Here is a 20,924-nt window from a genome sequence, read left to right as displayed (position 1 = left end):
CCCCCAATCCTGCGTGATTATTTTAATATTACACTTAATATAGAGAATCATGCTTTAAAGGCCTCCCCTAACGTACGACCTATTTAGTGAATGACTCTTTTGGCAAATAATCTTGTTATCGGTAAAAAACTGCCTTCAAGCTAAAAGTGCTTCGTATTAATTTAGGAATAAGATGAAATCACAAAAATAATTAAAAAGATAAGAATAACCATTGTTATAAACACTTCTTGCGTGAAAATATTTAAATTTTATATCTTTTTCAAATTATAATTTCCTTCAATCGCTCACACGACTTCAGGTATTCCGTAAAATAATAAATCTTTAATAGTTCTTTGCCTCTTGCGTAAACAAAAATGGTTGCTGCACTGGAAATATTTTAAACTTTTGGATGAATGACTGCAAGTCACAACAATATTTGAAAAGTTAACAATAAGCATTTTTATAAACAATTCTAGTGAAAAAATATTTAAACTGAAGGTTTTATCAAATTAAAATTTTTTTGATCTTCACAATGGGTAAAAGCATTCCTGCAAAAATTATATTTTTGATGAAATTGGTTAAAATGTACAATCTGAATGTTTATAAATAATTAAAATACAAAAATGGTTAATTTTATAAATGTTTTACTAACAAATTTAATGGAAAAAATCCTCTTTAAGGCTTGCTATCTGCTTTTTCGAAGCAAATCGAGTAACAGCTAAAAAATGAGAGTAAAGTGGTTAACCAAACTTCATGAATGGAGACCAAAGCAATTGAAAGTTGTTTAGCGCTGATTCCTCAGCGTTATTTGATCGCACTACCAAGCATGTGTACTATTGGTAAATTTGCACTCCTCTTGTCGGGAATTTTAAATTAGAATAAAAATGCGATTTATGCTCTTAATTTTGAAATTCTTTCTTAACATGTCTAACTTCCCTTCGGAATAGGAAAAAAATAGAAAAGTATTGTACATCCTATTCTCGCTTTATAGAACACTAATATTAATCGCATACATTTTTTATTGAAAATAACAATATCTGCAGATTTGTGCAAAAATTTAAAAACCTTCGTCGTTTCAATATCGAGATATATAATAGAAATAATTGTACCCAGCACACGTCAAATTTAGTAAGACACTTTTTCAGCCAAAATATGCAACAAATAAGAAAATAACTGCATTACCGGCGCTTACTGTTATGTTATAAGTTAATTCAACTAATTTAATACGTTGCTTGGAACCTCTTGCAATGATGTTGTAGGTATACAATTAAGGGCGGCCACGAGCGTTGGAGATGAGAACAGTCACCTCTGGATGCATTCTTAGAGTTACCATCTGCCACTTCACGGGTTTTCAGAATCATTTTAGAATTAATAATTAATAATTTAATTAATGAAATTGAATAATTCAAGTAATTAATTATCCTACAGAGTAGATATCGAATTTAATTATTATTAGTATTATTATTATTTAATTAATTAAATTAATTATCCTACACAGCAGATATTGAATTTAGGATCCGTGACAAAAAGCCAAAACGACAAAGCGCCCGCCCAATGCGTGTCGCGCTCGGTGAAAAAGGTCCGCGAATCAGAGAGTGACTCGCTTCATCGCGATGGGTGTATATATGAGCAAGCCCCTACTCGCTCTCTGATTCGCAGACCTTTTTCACGGAGCGCGATTCTCATTGGGCGGGCGCTTTATCGTTTAAGCTTTTTGTCACAATTACGTATACAATTACGAGCGGCCGATAGCGTTGGAATAAAAGCGCCTTCTGAGCTGCTGCCAATACCCTACTGACTGACCCTATTGATTTCAGTTAAGGGGACAAGCAATGTCGATGATGTAGACTCTTTCACCTTTTTTTTTCTCGCATCACGATGTTAGGTCGATTGGCCGGGATGTAATGATCCATTTGGATAGTAACATCCCAATAAAAGATGTAATATTCGCTTTCTAAAACGGTCCTAGGTTTAGGGAAAGTTTTAGATGTATAATGTCCGCTACATCATTATGTCTGTGCGTATATTCTATCTGAGTCATTACGCCATAGCCATCAATAATATGCTCGATGGATTTGTTGGTATCTCCACATAATCGGCACCGGTCAAGCACGTCCTGATGTAAAACGTGTTTGCAATAATTTCTCGTGCTGAAAATCTTGTCCTCTATCACAATGACAAATCCTTCCTTCTCTGGTTACAGAATACCCTACTTAGCCAAATATTGGAAGCCTCACTATCCACTTCAACTTGATTTAACGTTTTGGGGTGCTCGCCGTGGATACCTTTCTATCTCATTGTATTTCTAATTCTTTTATAGTTTTTGCCCTGATATTCAAGGATCCATTTGAGGACAAATTCAAGGGTGTGTAGTCAAGACCCGCTTTACAGAGGTTACTGTAAAGCGCAACATTTCGGTTGCTGTTAAAATAATCCTTCAACTGTGTCACTTGTGACTCACACAGGTTTTTGACATCTACAGCGCCCCTACGCCCCATATGTCGTGGTAGAACTACCCTTTTAATCTCCGAAATTTTTTTAGTGCATTCGGTGCTTCGTTATTCCTACGCGGACGATTCTGTTTAACTTTTCAAGGTCAGTGATAGACCATGTGATTCTTGTACCCTAAAACCTTATTGCATGACTTATAAAGTTAATAATGCGTGGACAACTTTTTAAAAGTTTTAAGACTATAAGAAAATAGTCATGTGGCACAGAAGGAAACGCTTGATTATAGTCAATGTATGCCATGTGTAAGTACCTTTGATGCTTATGAGCTTGAGTCATGGCAACAGCGTCTATGGTGACTAGATCTTTACAGCCTTGTGAGTTTTTACAAAATCCTTTTTGTTCTTCTGTGAGGATGTCGTTCTCATCGCAAGGAGAATATATCTTATCTGTAAAGATAGCTATAAGAAATTTATAAATTGTTGGAAGACAGGCTATCGGTGGAAATTCAGATGGATTTTGAGCGTCTGGTTTTTTAGACAACATATACGTAGTACCCTGGAGCATAAAAAAACCTGGAGCATTATTATAAATGTTGTCACAGGCTTAAGGTGGTTACTGCCCAACATGTCATAGGCATTTTTCGGTTAGAGTTGGATTTTTATTTGATTAATTTGCACGGGGCGGTCCCGGTATATATCATCAGTCGCGAACGCATTTTTATCATGTAATCAAGTGATCTGATGAGAACAGTCTGCCCGGGCATATTGGACAAAGCCTGGTTTGTACCCCATCATTAACGAACTGGGTTGTAGTCAAGTACATGATGGAGGACCTACAGCTTAATGTGGGTTCCGAACTACCAAAGACTTGTTAAAGATACATAGCAAAATTCCCTGAGGTACCGGCTCAGGGATCAAACCCCGGACCTCTGAGGTGTAGTCCGAGTGTCTAACCCACTGAGCCACCACTATTATTAAACTTTTACTTGGGTGAGCCCAGTTATACATCATAGCCACAGATTAAGTCGAGTGATTTTATTGTGGTATCCCAATTGATATTACTTGAAATGTCTACACATGCTTAACGTGATTACTGCCCAACATGTCGAAGGCCTTTTTTTGGTTGAAGCTGCATTTTTATTTGATTATTTTGCACGGCGCTATCCCGGTGTGTATCATCCGTCACAGTCGCATTTTTATCATGCAATCAAGTGATCTGATGAGAGCAGTCTGCCAAGATATACTAGACAAAGCCTGGTTTTTACCCCGTCATTGACGAATTTTTCGCATTTTTGATCGCATTTTTATTATAATTTAAAATTTCTGCCAAGAGGAATGCAAATTTACCGACAGTACGCATGATTGGTAGTACGATCAAATAACGCTGAGCGATCAGCGCCAAGCAGCTTTCAGTTGCTTTGGTCTCCATTCATATAGTTTGGTTAACCACTTTACTCTCATTTTTTAGCTGTTACTCGATGTCTTTTGAGAAAGGAGATAGCAAGCGCATATCCCACAACCGTGGAACCACTTTCGGCGGCGGGAAAATGTTCAAAGTTCATTTTTAAAACCTCAAACCCGATTCATCACTTACCGCTGGTAAGTTTCGATTGCCTCATAGATTTCGCCATTTTTGTGCGACCCTTTCAAACAGCTTTAATTGACAAATTTCGAAAGAGAAGTTCGTATCCATAGTATCCAGAGTTATATATTATTTTAATAACTTTCAGTTATTTTAATATTCTCTTTCAGGAATACAGCTGATGTCTTGATTTTTAAGGTACTAATCCTAATTAGAATTTAAAAAAAAATCGATTTTTTTAATTGTATTTTTCCCTTCCTTATATCTTTAAAAACCCGCTCCTAAAATATTGTAAAGAGATTCCAGTTGTGACTGTGTTAAATAGCCGAAAATAATGTGTAGTGCGCACACTCTGAGCTGACGCAACTGCTAGTCACATGTTATCTTTTGTGAGAAATGAACCGTTCAAACATAAACCGGCTCTCAGCGAAGAAGTTCGAGAATACATCAAGCCAGTTTTCGAAAAATTGACCAATGAGGAGTTCTTAAAACGCTGTTCAGGAAAAAATACTCAAAACAACAATAAGTGTTTCAATAAAACACTTTGGGCAATCGTGCCGAAACATACGTTTGTTGGTAAAGAAGTAATGAAACTAGCAGTCCAAATAACATTGGCTACCTTCAACGAAGGCCGCTTGTCTCTGTGTGAAGATGATGGAAGTTATGGGATGCACCGTCGGCCGTACTGCATATGAATATGTGCAAAGAAAAGATGACGAAAGAATTGCTATGGCAGAAAAAGCCAATAACCCGGCATCGAAAGAGGGTCGTTTGGCGAAAAAAGAGGTCCAACAACAGAAGGAGGAACTTACGAAAACTGTAATATTTTGTTATAAAGTCCAGGGATAGCTGATTAATCGATTGTGAGTGATAAGACTTAATTTTTGTTCAAATACTTATGTATATAATGACGAAAAACTTTAAACGCTTTTTTTTCGAAATGAATTTTTTCAAATGGCCGACAGTTAATCTTTGGATACTGAACCGATTTTGATGAACCTTGTCGCGTTTTGTTTATTTAGGTGTATTCTATAGGAATTTACCACAATTTGACAAAAAAAAATGGTTTAGATTTATTTTATATGGAAAACTGTCCAAAAAAACGTTGATTTATAGAGTTTTTTTTCGAATGTCGGCCATTTTTATTCAATTTTCTTATAAATGTGATAAATTCCTACGTAAGGAACCTTTGTTTTTAAGAAATGGTTTGGTTTTTTTGTTTTAGACTTGTCGTTCCTGAGATTAACTGTCGGCCATGCAACAACTTTTTTTTTAGGCTTCACTTTGGCGCTTCCTGGACTTCATTTAAAATTAAAAAAAAAAAGTTTTTGATGTAAAAACATGCATAAATATAATAAAAAATATATATAATAAATATATAATAATATAATAAATCATATAATAATATAATAAAAATATAATAAATATATAATAAAAAAAGTTTCATATCTTTATCTAATCAAAGAGCTGAGACAAAAATTCTTGAAAATACAGGTTTTTTTGACCTTGTAATTAGGATTAGTACCTTAATTCCGATGGAGGTGTGGAAGATTTGGCGCAGTATTGAAGAAGAGAATTAAATTTAAACGCTAATGAATGTGAAGGATTACAAGCAAATTTCATCATGATTTCATCCTTCCATTTGAATTTATTGTGTAATTTGAACCTGAACGTATTAACAAATGCAAAAGTCCAATTTTACGTGACTTTGTAGAATTTTCTACTTCGACAAAACGAAGGAACTCAATGAATATCCAGGGAAAATATACTGACATTTAATTAAAAGAGGGCTTTGTACGCTGACTAAATCTTTGTGCTAGGAAGAAAGTATCAGAATTCATAAATTCAGTTTTACCTTCCGATGAAAATGAAAATATTAATGATTGTCCCATTCCTTATACATCGGAAGAAGCTTTGGCGTTAATAGAGAAAGCTGATTTATCTAAAAGAGAGTATCCACATTCGACTAAAGTAACGGAAAAGGGTTTCCCAATCGGATTGAAAGCATTATTGGATCATACGATATCTCGGATTTTTGAAGATCGTGATATTTCTCTTCCATTTACCGATACAAGGAAACCTCACGACTTGTAGTTAATTGTAAGATATGGTTGCGATGGTTCTTGAAGTTAAGGTACGTACAGGCAAAAGAAAGATGACCAAATATGCTGGATAACAGCATATTCTTTCGGAAAGAATTCGATAAAAGTACTTGTTTTTCTGGATCCATTACCAATCCCGTTTTCTTTGTGTATAAACATTTAGATAGTTATAGTTTACCTAATACTATGAAAGATACATTATTTTCAGGTATATCTGCAGCAATTTTAGCGATTAAAGAAAATAAAAAAGTGAAAAAAACCTTATATATAAATATTTTTCAAGAAATGAAGAAGAATGAAAATGTAATCGGTTGGCAACATTTTAAATCGGTCACCTATGCGCGGTACTTTAAATCTGCCATTCCACATTCGTCAAAATGTTGAGTGAATAGAGTTGAATGAGGCTGACAAACCTGAAATAATTCCTATGAGTATTCTACGATTCATTAATGTGCATATGAATAGGTTGGGATTCAATATGAACATAGCAATTTTCCATAAGCGTTAATCTGCCAAATGCAGGTTACCTCAGGTTGAGTTCATTTGAGTGGAATATGCAGATTGAAATTTTAAAAAATTAATTGTTTCGAATGAGAAGTATGAAGTGATAAGTTTGAACAGGACAATACTGATTAATCAAAAATTAAAGAAATTAAAATAAAATAATGTTGTAATATATTATAATTGATGCAACAATTTACTTATAAATTCAATGATTATTTAGTTGTAATTCTCTTTTTACAATGGTTTCAATAGATTATCCTGTACAGCAATGATAAAATTTACACCAAATTAAGCTCCAGTGACATTCAACTTATTCAGTGCACATGCTAATGGCTGCAGGGAGTCCACGTGCTATATAACCTACAGATTGTAACATATTATTTTTCAGTTTCAGCGATAACGAGTCTTTATAAACGTACATTATAAGAAAAACATTAAGCTTTTAATGTGCAAAATACATAAATAAATTTTTGACATTCTAAAGTGGTGTTATGCAAATGTGTGAAAGAAAATGTTCAACAATAACTAAAATATTTGAATTAAATTTGTTTTATTTAAATTAATCATTTTCTATCTGAACTATCGTTCCTCTACCAGTTAATGCTGATTCATAATCGCTACTGACTGGGTCGAGAAAAAAATTACGTGACCGATTAAAAAAGTTGATTTCTCATTCAAAACTCACTCTAACCTATTGGCTGCTATCTGTAATTCCAGTGACAGATACGCAATTCAGAAAACTTCAAAGCCCATTCAAAAGCTACCCAAAAATGCACAAAATAGAGGACGCTAAACTTTCCGAAATTAATTTGTTGCTCTTTTTAACCCGAAAAAAATATTTTTGCGGTTAAAAGAATCGAAAAATTTCTTGCGATACACCTTTCTTGAGATGCGACGCCTTGCATTTCTAATGCCAGCTTATATTATTAAAAGTACAGTAAATTTTAACTTGGACCCCCCTACGAGTTTTGATAAAACTCAAAATGTTTTTGCATTTTATTTTCCTTGAGAACGGCATGTTACTGAGAAAAAGTTTTGACAAAAATTGTAGATGAAAGTATTATCTACAAATTGTATTGTGCAATCGCTGCGCTACTATCACAAATACTGCAACACAAATGCGCCAAAGTATTTAAGAATCAGTTTTTCCTCTTTTTCAACAGGGGAAAAATTGAGTAATCGACACACTTACTTGTAATTAGGGTTTTTTTGCATCAACGTAGTGAGTGCGTCAGGACAACTGGCAGAATGATTGAACATGATATTTAAAAATACATATGGTATATATCATCATACGGGGAAATGATAATTCGTAGGAACTAAAATTAATAAAATTATTTTGTAATAAACGTATGTCATACACGGGATTTTCCAACAACCTATTTGAATGTATTAATTTTAATCAAAATTTTTCGGGTTATTCTCTCGATTTATATTTATTTTTCGGTGGTGCTTCAACTTGCAATAGCACATTAATAATAAATTATTTCAAGAAATGATCTATTTCGTAGATTCAATTCAATTAAAGAGGTGTTTTTCTACTCTAAAATTTTTAGATTACGGCGTTGGTAACAAATTTGGTTTTCCCTGTTGGAAGAGAGCAAAACAGATTTTTGCAACATTGCACCCTATATTTCGTGCACTTTTGGTTAAAGCGCAGTGACTGCATGAGAAAATCTGCAGATAATAATATCTTATACATTTTCTGTTTAAACATTTTTTTCTGTAACATACCGTTCTCACGGAAAATCAAATCCACAAACATTTTTTGTTTTATGAAAACGCATAAGGGGCGTCCCACTTTTTAGTTACAGGTTATTCAAATTCCCCGGTTACGATTTATGAAATGAAATACCTGCGGGTTTTTTCACAAAAAAGCAAGACAAATTTACTATAATTCTCAAGAGTATAACCTGATTTTAGACAGTCAAAGCGCCGTATTTTAAATACGGTTCGTCGCAAGAAAAAAACGTTATTGTTTTTGAAGGTTTAAAATTTTTTAGCCCTTTCGACCGCAAAAATATTTTTTTTCGATTTGAAAAAAGCTGATTCTTGGCAAATTTAGTGCCCTCTATTTTTGGGTCGATCACGAAAACTTGTTTTTGTGCTATTTGCATGTCCTACTAACGATCTATAATATAGAATAGCTTGGGTAAATTTTCCCCGCGAAATTGAGAGATTTACCGTGCTAGTAACACTTATTCGTTTAATATTTTGAAAGATTTTCAAAGAAAAAAACTTTCTTCACGCGAAGGGGCCAAAATGTTGAATTTTTTTATCTAATTTGTTCATAAAATTTAAATTTTTTCATTTATCCAAATATTTAAAAAAACAAATACTTGCAGTCGTTTTAAGGATTAAAAAAATTATAATTAGAAAAACCGTCAAATTAAATTTTTTTCAAAAGAATTACCTATAATAATGACGCATATTAACTTTTAAATAATTTTTGTAATTAAATGTCATTCCTATATTAATACGAAGCACTTTTAGCAAAAAGAAAGTTTTTGTCCAACCTGCACGATAAACACGACTTCCGTGCCTCTAATGCAGGCGGAAAATGTGAAATGGCCGCCCGACGACAGTGACGCATGCGAAATTCGAGAGTGCGGTAACAACCCATAGAAACGTGTGGTCAATCCCGCACGAGTGTGAAGTTTGCCGCACTCGCTTCGCTCATGCGGCGATCTCGCGAGTATAAGACTATTTGCCAATTTTTCAAAAAATTGGTATATAACAATTAAATAGAATAATAAACAAATTGTTTGTATTAACTAAATCCTCCAACATTCTTTAAGACCGTATAAAGTTTACCTAAGCAGTTGTTGAAGTGTAAAAATGGTTTATGTAAACAATTTTAGTTTTTCTATACTGTGAGTAAAAAAATTATTACTAAACCAATAGAGAAAACAAAAATTGTTCCCGCGTAGCTGTTCAGAATTTATTGCACTTTGATTAAAAAAACAATTAAAAATCGGACGAAAATTGAGGCCTTTTAATATTTTGAACGAAAAAATTACCCTTGCCACCTAAATAGCCACAAGCGTCACCATACTTATCATATTATCGATTTGCGATCCCTGATGGATAACCCTTGTACCCACATCGCCCCAAGTGTCAGGTAGACAAAACGACTTGCGATCTCCAATGGGTACCCCTGCTACTCAGATCGACCCAAGAGTCACCATCAAATCAGCTTAAAGCCCACTGCCTTGTTAGGCACCCAAGTCCTTCTAGATTCTCTAAACCGTCAAGGGGCCAAAAACAGATTTTTTATTCATCTTCTTGCAATTTCCTCCAGCCCAGAAACGTCGTCGACGGTGGCCACGACAAAGGGCCCAGATTATCCAAGGCGTTCCGAAACATGGTCTCCGCCGAGGGCGGATGCTAAAGCAGCCCCAGATTAATCAATATAAATCCCTTTGGTATAGGACGGCCGAGTATATTTTATATAATTTACAATTATATTTTAAATTATAAATTACACTCAGCCAACATCAAAAACTCTTCTTTTTTTCATTGACTAGACATCCTAACCTTAGCTTTTAGAATACTTAGAACTCGGCACAAATGTTGTGCCGCCGCACCGCTGCAGCAAAGAACATAAAAGTGGTTTCCGCGAGATCAGGAAATTAGATCTCCCCAGGCTTCAGCTGAAGCCAAATCTCCCAGTTCTCTTCGCTCCAGCCCTTGCTGAGCCAAGGAGATCCAAGCCGGTGACCCCCCCCCCCACTTTAGTTCCCTGAATTTCTCCCGACTGTCGCATCGTCTCTATCACCGACCCCAAAACTGAACCGCCCACCACACACGCCAACCCAAGTAGCATTTACTTAACCCAAAGGTAACCCTGCTAGCCTCCCCCTAGATACCTCTTAAAATCTAAAGTCTCAATAACTACTGTCTAGAATAAGACGCGATCTTCTATGTAAATAGAATTGACAAGAAACCTTTCACTTTAATTTTGAAATGACTTTGATTTTCCTTTTAGAAATTATTTTACCTCTCCCATTTAATTTTATATATTTTGAATCATTTCCAACCCACAGACTGACTTCAGTTTTGAGGAACCGCTTACATTATTCATATAAGAAAAGTTTTTGAAATATCTAATATAACATTACTCCTAGTTAAAAAGTTTTTCGTTGCAATAGAAAACATTCAAGTATAAAATTTAACAATCACTCAAATCCATATATATTTAAAAAGGCTGTAGCCATATAAGCACGTTTGAACTTTCATAGGCCGTAGTTGGTCCATATAATAATAATTCGAAACATCGAAACACTAAATTTTCTCTGAATGTATTGAGTTCATTTTCTAGTTTCTAGTTCAGTTAAATAAAAGAATATTACAATGAAGTTCATTTGCTCAAGTCGTAAGAAGCGCTTTGTAGCCAGTTTCTAGAAAAATGTCTAAATATTTTCTTTTCATTTATATATTGGAGTATAAGAAAAATATTTCCACACTTCCTGTAACCTACTGGTAACGATCTTAAGTCAAGAACGTTACTCTGAATAACTATTGTAGAAATTTAAAAAAAGTTATTCTGTATGTTCCAGAAATTATTAGCATCGTATTGTCGATCAGAGTCGACAAAATTTACGATACGAAAGTCGTCTGGAACAGAGAACTTACGAACAAAGAATCCGAAGCTTACCAAGTTCTTGCGTATGAGGCTAATAAAGCCGTAAGTAATTTCGTTCACAAATTTCAAAGCTCTTTTATTATTAGCTTTAATATTATCCCTAAATTTTGTTCAAGTCAAGGTTTTAACTTTCTCTTTTACTTGAAGATCGAATCTGCAATGTCGATGACACCCTTCTCTGATGAGTATGTGGTATCTTCAATAATTAATATTTACCAAGGAGATGTAAGTCAAGGCCAAGGTGGCGTTTTTGTAAACGCCACACTGCAGCTTGTTCACGAGCCAAGAACAACAAAAGCGAGTCTCGCTGCAGAACTTCAGCGGCACCTTCTTGGAGTTATTCATCGAAGAAATAATAACATCGGGAATAGCGCCCTCTATGTCGAAAGTCCAGCTGGGTCAATATCAAATTTACAAGGTAAAACTTATTACTCATTATTTTTATAATAAATAATACTGTTGCTGTAAATTTTATGACTTATTGTATCCCGAAATCCGACTGTTTTCAAAAATTTGTTCAAATACAATGCATCTTTTGCAGCTTCATTAAGCCACATACACTCGTCTTGGGTGGTTGAAAACGCCAAAGTGCGTAGTTTCTTTGCTTCCCAGGTCACTGCTCCTTTCGCAAGGACCAAAACACATCCTGTGTAAGATTTTCTGTCCTGCGGATATGCTGAACAGCATTTACAAGTCCTTCCATTTAATTAAAGTCCTTTTCGTACGTGATACCCAGGCTCGCGGTTTCACGTAAATAACGTAGAATTCTCTTTGTGCACACCGAGGCTGTTCTTCATAAATTCTGTGAAACTGAGGAAATTGAACCAAAATGCTATGTCTCGTCATGTTGCAATGGTTAGGTATATGAGACTTCCTATTATTTCCCACTATGTGCTTTTCAGTTAAATTCTTTTCCGCACCTATGAACTTCGTATTTTGTTCCATCGGTGTTGCACCAGGTTTCGAGCTCATTAAAATGTCTTCGCCTTTAATAGACATATTTCACAGACTATCTTTCCTTTCTAGAGTTTTGAGAGCATTCTTGTCGCTGACCTTTTGTTTAAGTCTTTCCTTATTGCAATTTTCCCTTCATTGCGATTTCAGGTAACAGCTCTTTAAAAAGCTCAGGTAGCTCCATGTATACTTCTCCTTTGATTACGCCGTTCGGAAAAGCGGTGATTATGTCTAGATGATAAATGTCAATGTCGTTCTGCAGAGCAAGAGCCATTAAATTTCTTACCGATTTGAGTACAAGACTGGAACCAATGAAATTTTGAAGCTCAGGATAATCTGCACACACCCAACTTTAATTCTTTATCATTACTACGAATTCTCCTTGGATTGCACATTCTTACTTTTCCACATTCATGACTTTCAGCTTCTGCAAATTCTAAAAAAAACGTTATCTTTGCTATCAGGACGCGCATCTTCCTTCTGTACTTCGTTGACTAAAATTTTTGGTCTTCGCGGTATTAGCGTGAATTGTATTTCCACCAAAGTTTTCTCTTCTTTTGAATTATTTGATCCTTTCTGCATAAATTCTTATTTCATTGTCGGCCGAAGCTCATTGAGATGAGTTAAGTTTCTAGTAGTTTATATTTTTTCAGCTTCGCACATTGAGGCGATATCTCGAAATCGTGGTCATAATTCAAAGAGTTGTAATCGCATGAAATTGGGTATACTTAAGTTTTCGGGGTTGCTCGAAATATCTTTTTTTGGATTTTGATAATGACTTTTTAAGAAATACATGACAACTTATAAATTGCAAAAAATTATATTTTTCCATTAAGTGTTAGAGCGTTAAAAATCACAATTTTTTTGATTTTCACATTTAAAAAAATGTATAACTCTAAAACTATGCTAGATAGATGAAAACGTCAAACAATTTTTTTTTATCGGAAATTAGCCAAAGAATTTGAAAAAATTTTGTCCGATGTAAAAATGTTACTCTTTTACTTTTATTTAAACAATCACAAAACAAACATTGGTATATCTTTTCAGCTTAATCTTGATTATTTTATTAGATGCATGTGTAGGCTAACAACTGAGATCAATTTTATGACTGGATTGTGATGGATTCATCAACTTTTATATATTTCTCTCGAATTTTCCGATGCGATTTTTCGGAATTTTTATAAACAATATTCAATAATAAATTACTTAGGTACAATAAATATGATCGTTTATAAAGCTCACTAAGATATATTTACGTGCACCTGAAGACTCCATTTCGCAGATTTCCATTTCCTTGATTCTGACATTTTTTACCAGGCTTCTAAATACAACGCTGTTTCTCGGCTTTGCTACGTACGACCTCTTACCCGTCGAGCGCTCACTTTAGAACTGCAGTATACGCGCAGGTGGAAATCTCCGAGCGCCCACGCCTGCGAATTTAGACTCCCTAAATATCCCTATACCTGAACTGATGATTCTAATTGCCTCTTCCGGTTATATTATTCAAAAAATGTCCCTTAGTTTCAAAAGTATTCAGGTTAAATAAACATCTTCTCATATCCGCTAATGTGCGGTTTCTACGTTTCGCCACTCCATTCTTTTAAAACGTGTAGAGAAAATTTGACTTTCGGGTGATGCCACACTTGTCTAAATAATCGCAAAATTTCCTTGTTAGATATCCTTTCCCAATATCAGATAGTAGACATTTTATCTTCTTTATTTATAATGTGTCCCCTAAAGGTTTACAGGACTTCCATTCCTTAGATTCTTTTCACCCATATATTTTTATAAAATCTTATCCTTACTTTTTACAGTTATTTGCAACTATGTACATAAAATCTTAAATCTAGATCCTTATTTCTATTTTCTTCGATAGCGCAATTGAGGACGTGTTAGTGAATGAGTGAGTGCGAGGGCGATCGAGAGCGAGAGCGAGAGTGCAAGCGAGAGACACGGAGAGAGCTTCTAATCTAAGCGACTTCCGTGACCTTTTTTTTCGCTTCTCTTGTACCTCCTTTTTGTCATTTTTTGCACATACATTCTTTCATTCTTTTTTATTCGCCCTCTAGCATCTCCGAACTCCTTCATCCATTTTTTCCCCCTAATCCATGCTCCCCTACAATCTTTACCACATTCTCTTACCAGCTTTCATTATCTTCCATTCGTCTCCTACAGCTTTCCTATACATGCTCCCATGTTTCCTCCTCCCATTCATATATTCTGCACTTTGTGTTCTCTTCCTATTCCCAATACATTCTCTCCCTTACCTCGTTTTCCAATATAAATCTTGCTATTCTAGTCCACCTTCTCTCTCCCCATTCCATTTCTAAATACTTTGGTACTTATTCCTTTTTTACCATCTTATAGAATTTATTGTATTTTGATTCCTGAATCATCCTCCATCTTTGTATTAATTTTTTTCCCTACTTTTTTCCAATTCTTCATAGTTTACTCTACCCCTGTCTTCTATGTTTCTAGCATTTAAGAACTCCCTCATGTCTTCTTTCCATCTCATTAATTCTATCGACCTACGTCTCCTCTCTTCTACCTCTATCAAAAACTTTCTCGCTAACTCCCTTTTCTTGCTTCAGTTTCATCTCAAATTTCTATGCCCATCACGTCCATACCTATCCTTAACTTTTCCTGATTCGGTAGCTCTATTTTTTCCTTAACTGCTTTTTTTAATCTCCCCGAGAAAACAGTTACATATACTTTATACAGTGTTGGCATCAGCGTCATTCCCCTATAATCTTTAGCCGTCTCTTCTTTGCCTTTCTTCACTGTTGGTATCACGACTCTTTCTTTCCATAAATCTGGCCACCCTTCTCCTCTCCATACTCCATTACACATTATCCATGATCATTCCTTTAGTTCTCTCCATATTTCCATACTTCATTTGGAATCTCATCTATACCAGGTGCCTTTCCATCTTTCATTATTCCTAACACCTTGATTATTTCTCCCCGTGTTCTGTCCTCTTCTTCATCTCTTTCCCGACCATACTTTCCTCCTTCGATGCAATTTTTACCTTGGCTCCCTTTTCATTTGTATTATTATTACTTTTTCCTACCTCCAATGTCACTGTTAAGTGAAAGTGATCCGAATCAATATAATCTCCTACCTCTTGTTTCTGATAATTTCTTATAAACCCCCTATCTTTTGTCCTTTGTCCCCTTTTTCTTCTTACTATTTCTTATTTTCCTATCTCCTGTCCCTTCCTTTCCTAGTAGCCCGGGACCTCATTTCTTACAATTTCTTCCCTTTCTTCATGCTAAACCCAAATACTCTGCATATCTGTATTCTCCCATACTGAACCCATGTTCTTCTTCCCTTTTGCCCCTTTAACGCTATCTTCCTTAACTTATATTGCATCTTTCCTTTCGACGCATGTCAAATCATTCTCTATTCTCTCCGAGTTTTCATATAACATCGCCTTCTTTGCCATCACTTTCCTTTTATGGTCCCATTTTTCGTAGTCAGACATCCTTTTTACTACTCCTTCAACTCCTTCATTCAGGGAAAGGTCCCTCTAATCTTAGACTCTTTATCACTATGCTTCTTTTTCTTTCTTCCCTCTCTTTATATTTTTCTCAGCCTTTCCTTCTCCGTACTCCCACCCTCACCCGCCTAATCTCTTTACTTATTTCCTCTCCCCTCTTGTTTTGCTTTTCTTCATGAATCCCTATTACGTCTATCATAATTTCACGAATTCTTTTCAGTCTTTTCTCTTTCATCGTATCTTTAGTTTCATCTGCGTTTTCATCTGTCCTCTTACCGATATCTTCCTTCTCTTCGTTGCTTCCCCTTTCTTCCTTTTAATAAAAGCGTCAATCGATCCTACACTTTTTCCTCTCAATCTCTCCTTTTTAACCGTTTTCCTCTACTTTCCCCTTGACTTTATTTCGCTGACCTCCCCTTTCGGTGTTTCTCGCTCCGCTAGCTATGAATCCAATTTAAAGGCTGCAGCCTTCTATCCTTCCCTGCCTCTATCTTTAGTTGCGCTTTGGTACCTGTCTCGCCTTTCTTTATCTCTACCCCACCCTGCTAATACTAACACCATCAACCCAGTTCTTCGACCCTGACACATATCTCAAACCAACCTAACCTTAACTTCTACACAAATCTGCCTCAGTCCTTAAAAATATCTTCTTTTTCTTCTCAATCTCACAATTCCTCAATCATTCTCTTACAAAAAAACCCTTTTACACACTTCCATAAGCTACTCATCTGAGATTTCACCACAAATATAAAAAACTCAACATCAACATTTTGGTGTCAATTAAAAGCTTATAATAATCTGGCCTTCGATTTTATAAAATTCACAGTACACATTTAAGAAAAGTTATCAGCGAAAGTCATCATATACTTCGCTCCACCTTTAGAAAATCAAAATTTGTATCAAGATCTTTTATTGTAAAAGCCGACTCAGATCTTTAAAATTCAGATTATCGAGTCGTTTGAGCATTAACTCTAATTTGGATGAGTTATGTTCTTCATATAATACCTTTGCGTTTTCTACACTTTCCTGAATATAATATAGTTTTTAGACTTTCTAAGCAAAAAACTTTTCACACTATTCTCGTCTCAAATCGCAGATGCATCTTTCCTAAAACTTATTTCATAACCTTTATCGGCGATTTTACCCAAAGAGATTAAATGCATTCTTAAACCTAGAAAGAAAATCTGCAGTGTACCTTTATAGTATCCTCATGGTATCCATTCTATATAATGCAAAAAAACTCAAAAACAGCAATACAGGCATTTATCTTGTTACAATTCGGATTATACGTTAAATTTTCCTATAGAATGTCACGAAGTAATTGAGTGTCCCTAAGTAAGAACAAAACGCAGATTTTTCTAGCGAGGCAGAGTTGGCCCCTGACGACTGAAAATTAAAATTGGAAATTTTGAATTTTAAAATATATACATATTATTGTAGATAATTACATTCCGCATCTTTTTATCCATAAGAAGATCTTATGTTTTTATTTTTTTTCAACAGATTGCAAAAAGCGAGTTTTTCTTATAGTATGCTTATTATGAGAATTAGCAATACAACTTTAACTTCATTTATAACAATATAAAAAATTATTTTCTGTGCTATTGCATAATTCGTCCTGCAACTTTCCTAATTTCAAAAGTAACCATAAAATTTCAGTTTTTTGCGAAAACAAAATAGAATTGCGAGTTTTAACTACAGTAAAAAAAATTATACTTTTTAAGAATAAAATTATTGTCCAAACCAATTTTGAAATTTCTATAATGAAAAGCGAATCCCAAAGTTCTTCTAGGATATATTATTGTCTCAACTGATGAAAAAAATATTGTTATACGCAAGCAGTTTCCGTGTATAATTTTGAATATAGGGAAAGGAAGGTTAGAATGCCTTCGGAAAAATATTTTAGCTGGAGAAAGTTTAGACGATAAGAGAGGAAGGCTTAGAAATTAATACGCCAAATTGACTGATGATGCTAAGAAATTGATCAAAGTTCACTTTCTTTCCATGTTACATCAACAATCTAACTATAGTAGAGAGTCGACATCTCTTAACTACATAATCAATCCAGAAATAAGTTTGCACAAAATTCATGAGGAATTTTCAGAATTGTATGCTGCTACGACAGGAAGTGAAGTAGATTTACACGAAAATAGCTACAGCAATTTCTTCAACCATCATATTAACTTTTCATTTGAATTACCGATTACAGATGTTTGCATTGACTATTATTAAAGTACAATGTGATGGAATTGCTACTCACAAGAAATATTTAAGAATATCAGACTATAAAAAAAGAACTTGTTTCAGAAGAAAACGTACTTTGCTGTGAATTCGATTACACGCAAAATCTCCCATTACCAAAATTTCCCGTTTAAGAACAGTTTTATTAAAGATTATTATTGTTATATTTATTTAACGTACACGTATTTACCTCAAAAAAGTAAGGGGAAGACTACTGTGTGCAGTTTTTACGACAAGTAACTGAAAAAAAATTGATGAAACTCGTTTCACAAAATTGTACTTTATTCTGAGAATTTTCTAGAGAAAATTAAAACAGCGGCAGAATATATTGAATTGCTCAGAGATTCTCGTGATCTTATGGTAGAATCAGCAAACAATATTGTGCATGATTTCGAAAAAAATTTAAAGGAAACGTACGAATTTCGAAAATTATGAGAATCATTCAGGCTTGTGTAATTAAAAATTTACCAAATGACAGTGTACAGCTTTTAATTATTATTACGGTGAAAATCCTTTGTTTACTATTAAACCAAGTATTAATCGATAATATGAACTTTATATCACTAAAAGTGGATTATAATATAATGTAAATAAAATATGAAATAATTCTTTCAGAGTATTGTATAATAAGCACTGTAATTTAGGCCTGTGATTACAATTATCTCGTTAACTATTTTTATAAATTATTATGAACATAAGTATTCTGTAGGTAAATTAAAATTGAATTGAATTTCATATATTTTTGCAGAAAACAACTTTGTACCTTTCTGAACAACTCCTCAGAAGGAAGCTTTTGTTTTCTCAAATTTTCTTAGATACACGAAACACTCAAAAGTTTTGTGGAACGAATTATGCTTACATAGAAACTACTACTTACATAGAAATAACTGCTTCTCTTGATTTGAATCTTGCTACTTCCCCTCTTTCATTTACTTTTGTTTTTGAAGCGTCTGATCTCGGAAGATCGTCGCGTAATTCTATCATACACCGAATGATATCACATCTGGATTGGAAGCTGTATAACATATTATTGTCAACTGTCTTGACGCTTCTGATGCCGCAATTCCATCGAATACTGTCGTTTTAGCCACTCGCCCACTAACATATCTCTTTTCGTCATCTTTCTCTGAAAGAGCCTTCACTTGAAACTCCCACTTTACATAGTTCTTTATCCCTAATGCTTCTATTAGCGTTGAGGGAGAGGAGCACATTTTTAAGATGAAAAGTTTTCCAATCTGAATCATCCCGAACACAATTCAGGTATACTTATTAATATTACACTGCGTTAAATCCCCCTCCATGGGTTGTAGCCTACTTCATTTTTTTCTGACGGTAATTTGAGGGTAAAGTAATAATTATACACAAGAGATTAATTGTCCAACGTTGCGCTAGCTGGGTTTGCTAACTTTATCAGGCTGACATTTTATTATTAAAACAACCATTAATATCGTTAAAAGTCTAGTAAAAAACAGTGGCAGAGATCACAATTCACTTTTTGTTTAAAAAATGATGATTAGGAAGATTAGCTTAACACAATATTTCGTGTACAACCGTCGCAACTCCCTTATAAGGTCTATATACCTCTCTTTCCTTTAACTCTCCTTGGCTATGATGTTTTTGTCAGCTGGTGCCGAAAATTCGCTAACAAACATGGTTCACTTCTCGAATTCAAGGAGAACTATGTTAGACCTCTAATGTGCAACAGAAACAATTGCCGAGAAAATAAAGTTCCAGGATATGCGGCACTTCTTATTCTCGATAATTGACTCTATTTCCCTAGGAGCGTTTAACGGAGCGATATTAAGGTTAATGCCGTAAGAGTAAAAGCGATGGCAATAAAGTACTCTTAGTGCCACATTGTGCCTTTGGACAGTATGTTAAGTTGGAAATAAAACCGTCTTGATCTACCGAAATGAAAGTGTCCGTGCCCGACTTCATCTGGATGATTTAAGGAAAGCAAAAGTTAGCTCACACGACATTGAGTGATCCTCCGAACTTTTGTGGAAGATGTCGTGCATTCTCTTATTGAGAAGCTGTTCGTGGCAGTTTTCTCCTGTCCTTTCTTAATCTAGGCTCTCAGGAGTCGGTACTCGAGATGGATAAGATTTCATATATTTTGTTCACCCCTGATCTGAACTTAAGTCAGAGCGTTTTAGTAGCTTCCTCCGTTTCTTTCTACAGTAACGATCATTTGTCTAATTCTTCGTGCTTCCTGACCACCTGACATTCTACGACCACCTTGGCGGCGTGGGATGTAGAACCGCGGAACAGAAGATTTAAGATGCATGCTTTTGTCCATGTGCATAACCTTCTGTGTCCCGACATCAAGGGATCTGAGCTCGTTCTTCGTCCATGGAACCATTCCAAATAAATAGAGTACTACCGGGACAGCAACCATGGTCGATGCAGATACTTCGGAGAGTGCCATTTATAGATGTCACTTCCAGGATGTGGCTCTATGGTACGCCCAGGTATGTATAGGTCTCTCCAGCGCAAAGGTGTCGTATAGCGCTTCTATCGATGTGTTCAGGGTCTTCAGGGATACCATAAGTTCTCCTCGCTTCATATAAACCTTGGCGCATTTTTGGCACCCAAATTCAATTCCAATATTTATATACATACTTACAAACGTAAATATATGAAACATGTATAATTTAATAGGTCTAAAAGTATCTGTGATTCACTGAACGGATATCTTCTTTATTTATTTTATTTGGATTAATCTTTATGTGAATCGTCTCAAAAATTAAAAGTTTATTATAAGCAGATTCAAAATCCAGAATTTGCTACTATCTCAGTTAAATACATGTTTATATTTTATTTGATGTTTGTTGATAACAGATTCAATTTTCCCATACTTGATATGTTCATTGCCACGAGTTTTTAAAGGTCTGTTTGTCTCTACTATGTTACAAGCGTCGCATCTTTTGCTTGTGATTATATAAACCAAATTAATGTGGTCTCAGTT

The 20,924-nt window shown here is 34.8% G+C and overlaps 1 protein-coding gene across 7 annotated transcripts in view; it reads left to right on the top strand.

Moving 5' to 3' along the window:
* LOC117174095 overlaps nucleotides 1-20,924 on the top strand; it is a 298,870-nt gene that overhangs the window by 166,208 nt on the left and 111,738 nt on the right. For all 7 annotated transcript variants that reach the window (XM_033362825.1, XM_033362821.1, XM_033362819.1 and 4 more), the window contains 2 exons: nucleotides 11,177-11,304; nucleotides 11,410-11,680. In XM_033362825.1, coding sequence (XP_033218716.1) covers nucleotides 11,177-11,304; nucleotides 11,410-11,680 — 399 coding nt within the window. The remainder of the gene's footprint in view (nucleotides 1-11,176; nucleotides 11,305-11,409; nucleotides 11,681-20,924) is intronic.

Source organism: Belonocnema kinseyi, chromosome 6, assembly GCF_010883055.1.
Source record: "Belonocnema kinseyi isolate 2016_QV_RU_SX_M_011 chromosome 6, B_treatae_v1, whole genome shotgun sequence".
NCBI lineage: Eukaryota > Metazoa > Arthropoda > Insecta > Hymenoptera > Cynipidae > Belonocnema > Belonocnema kinseyi.
This window is presented reverse-complemented; position numbering and strand designations above follow the sequence as displayed.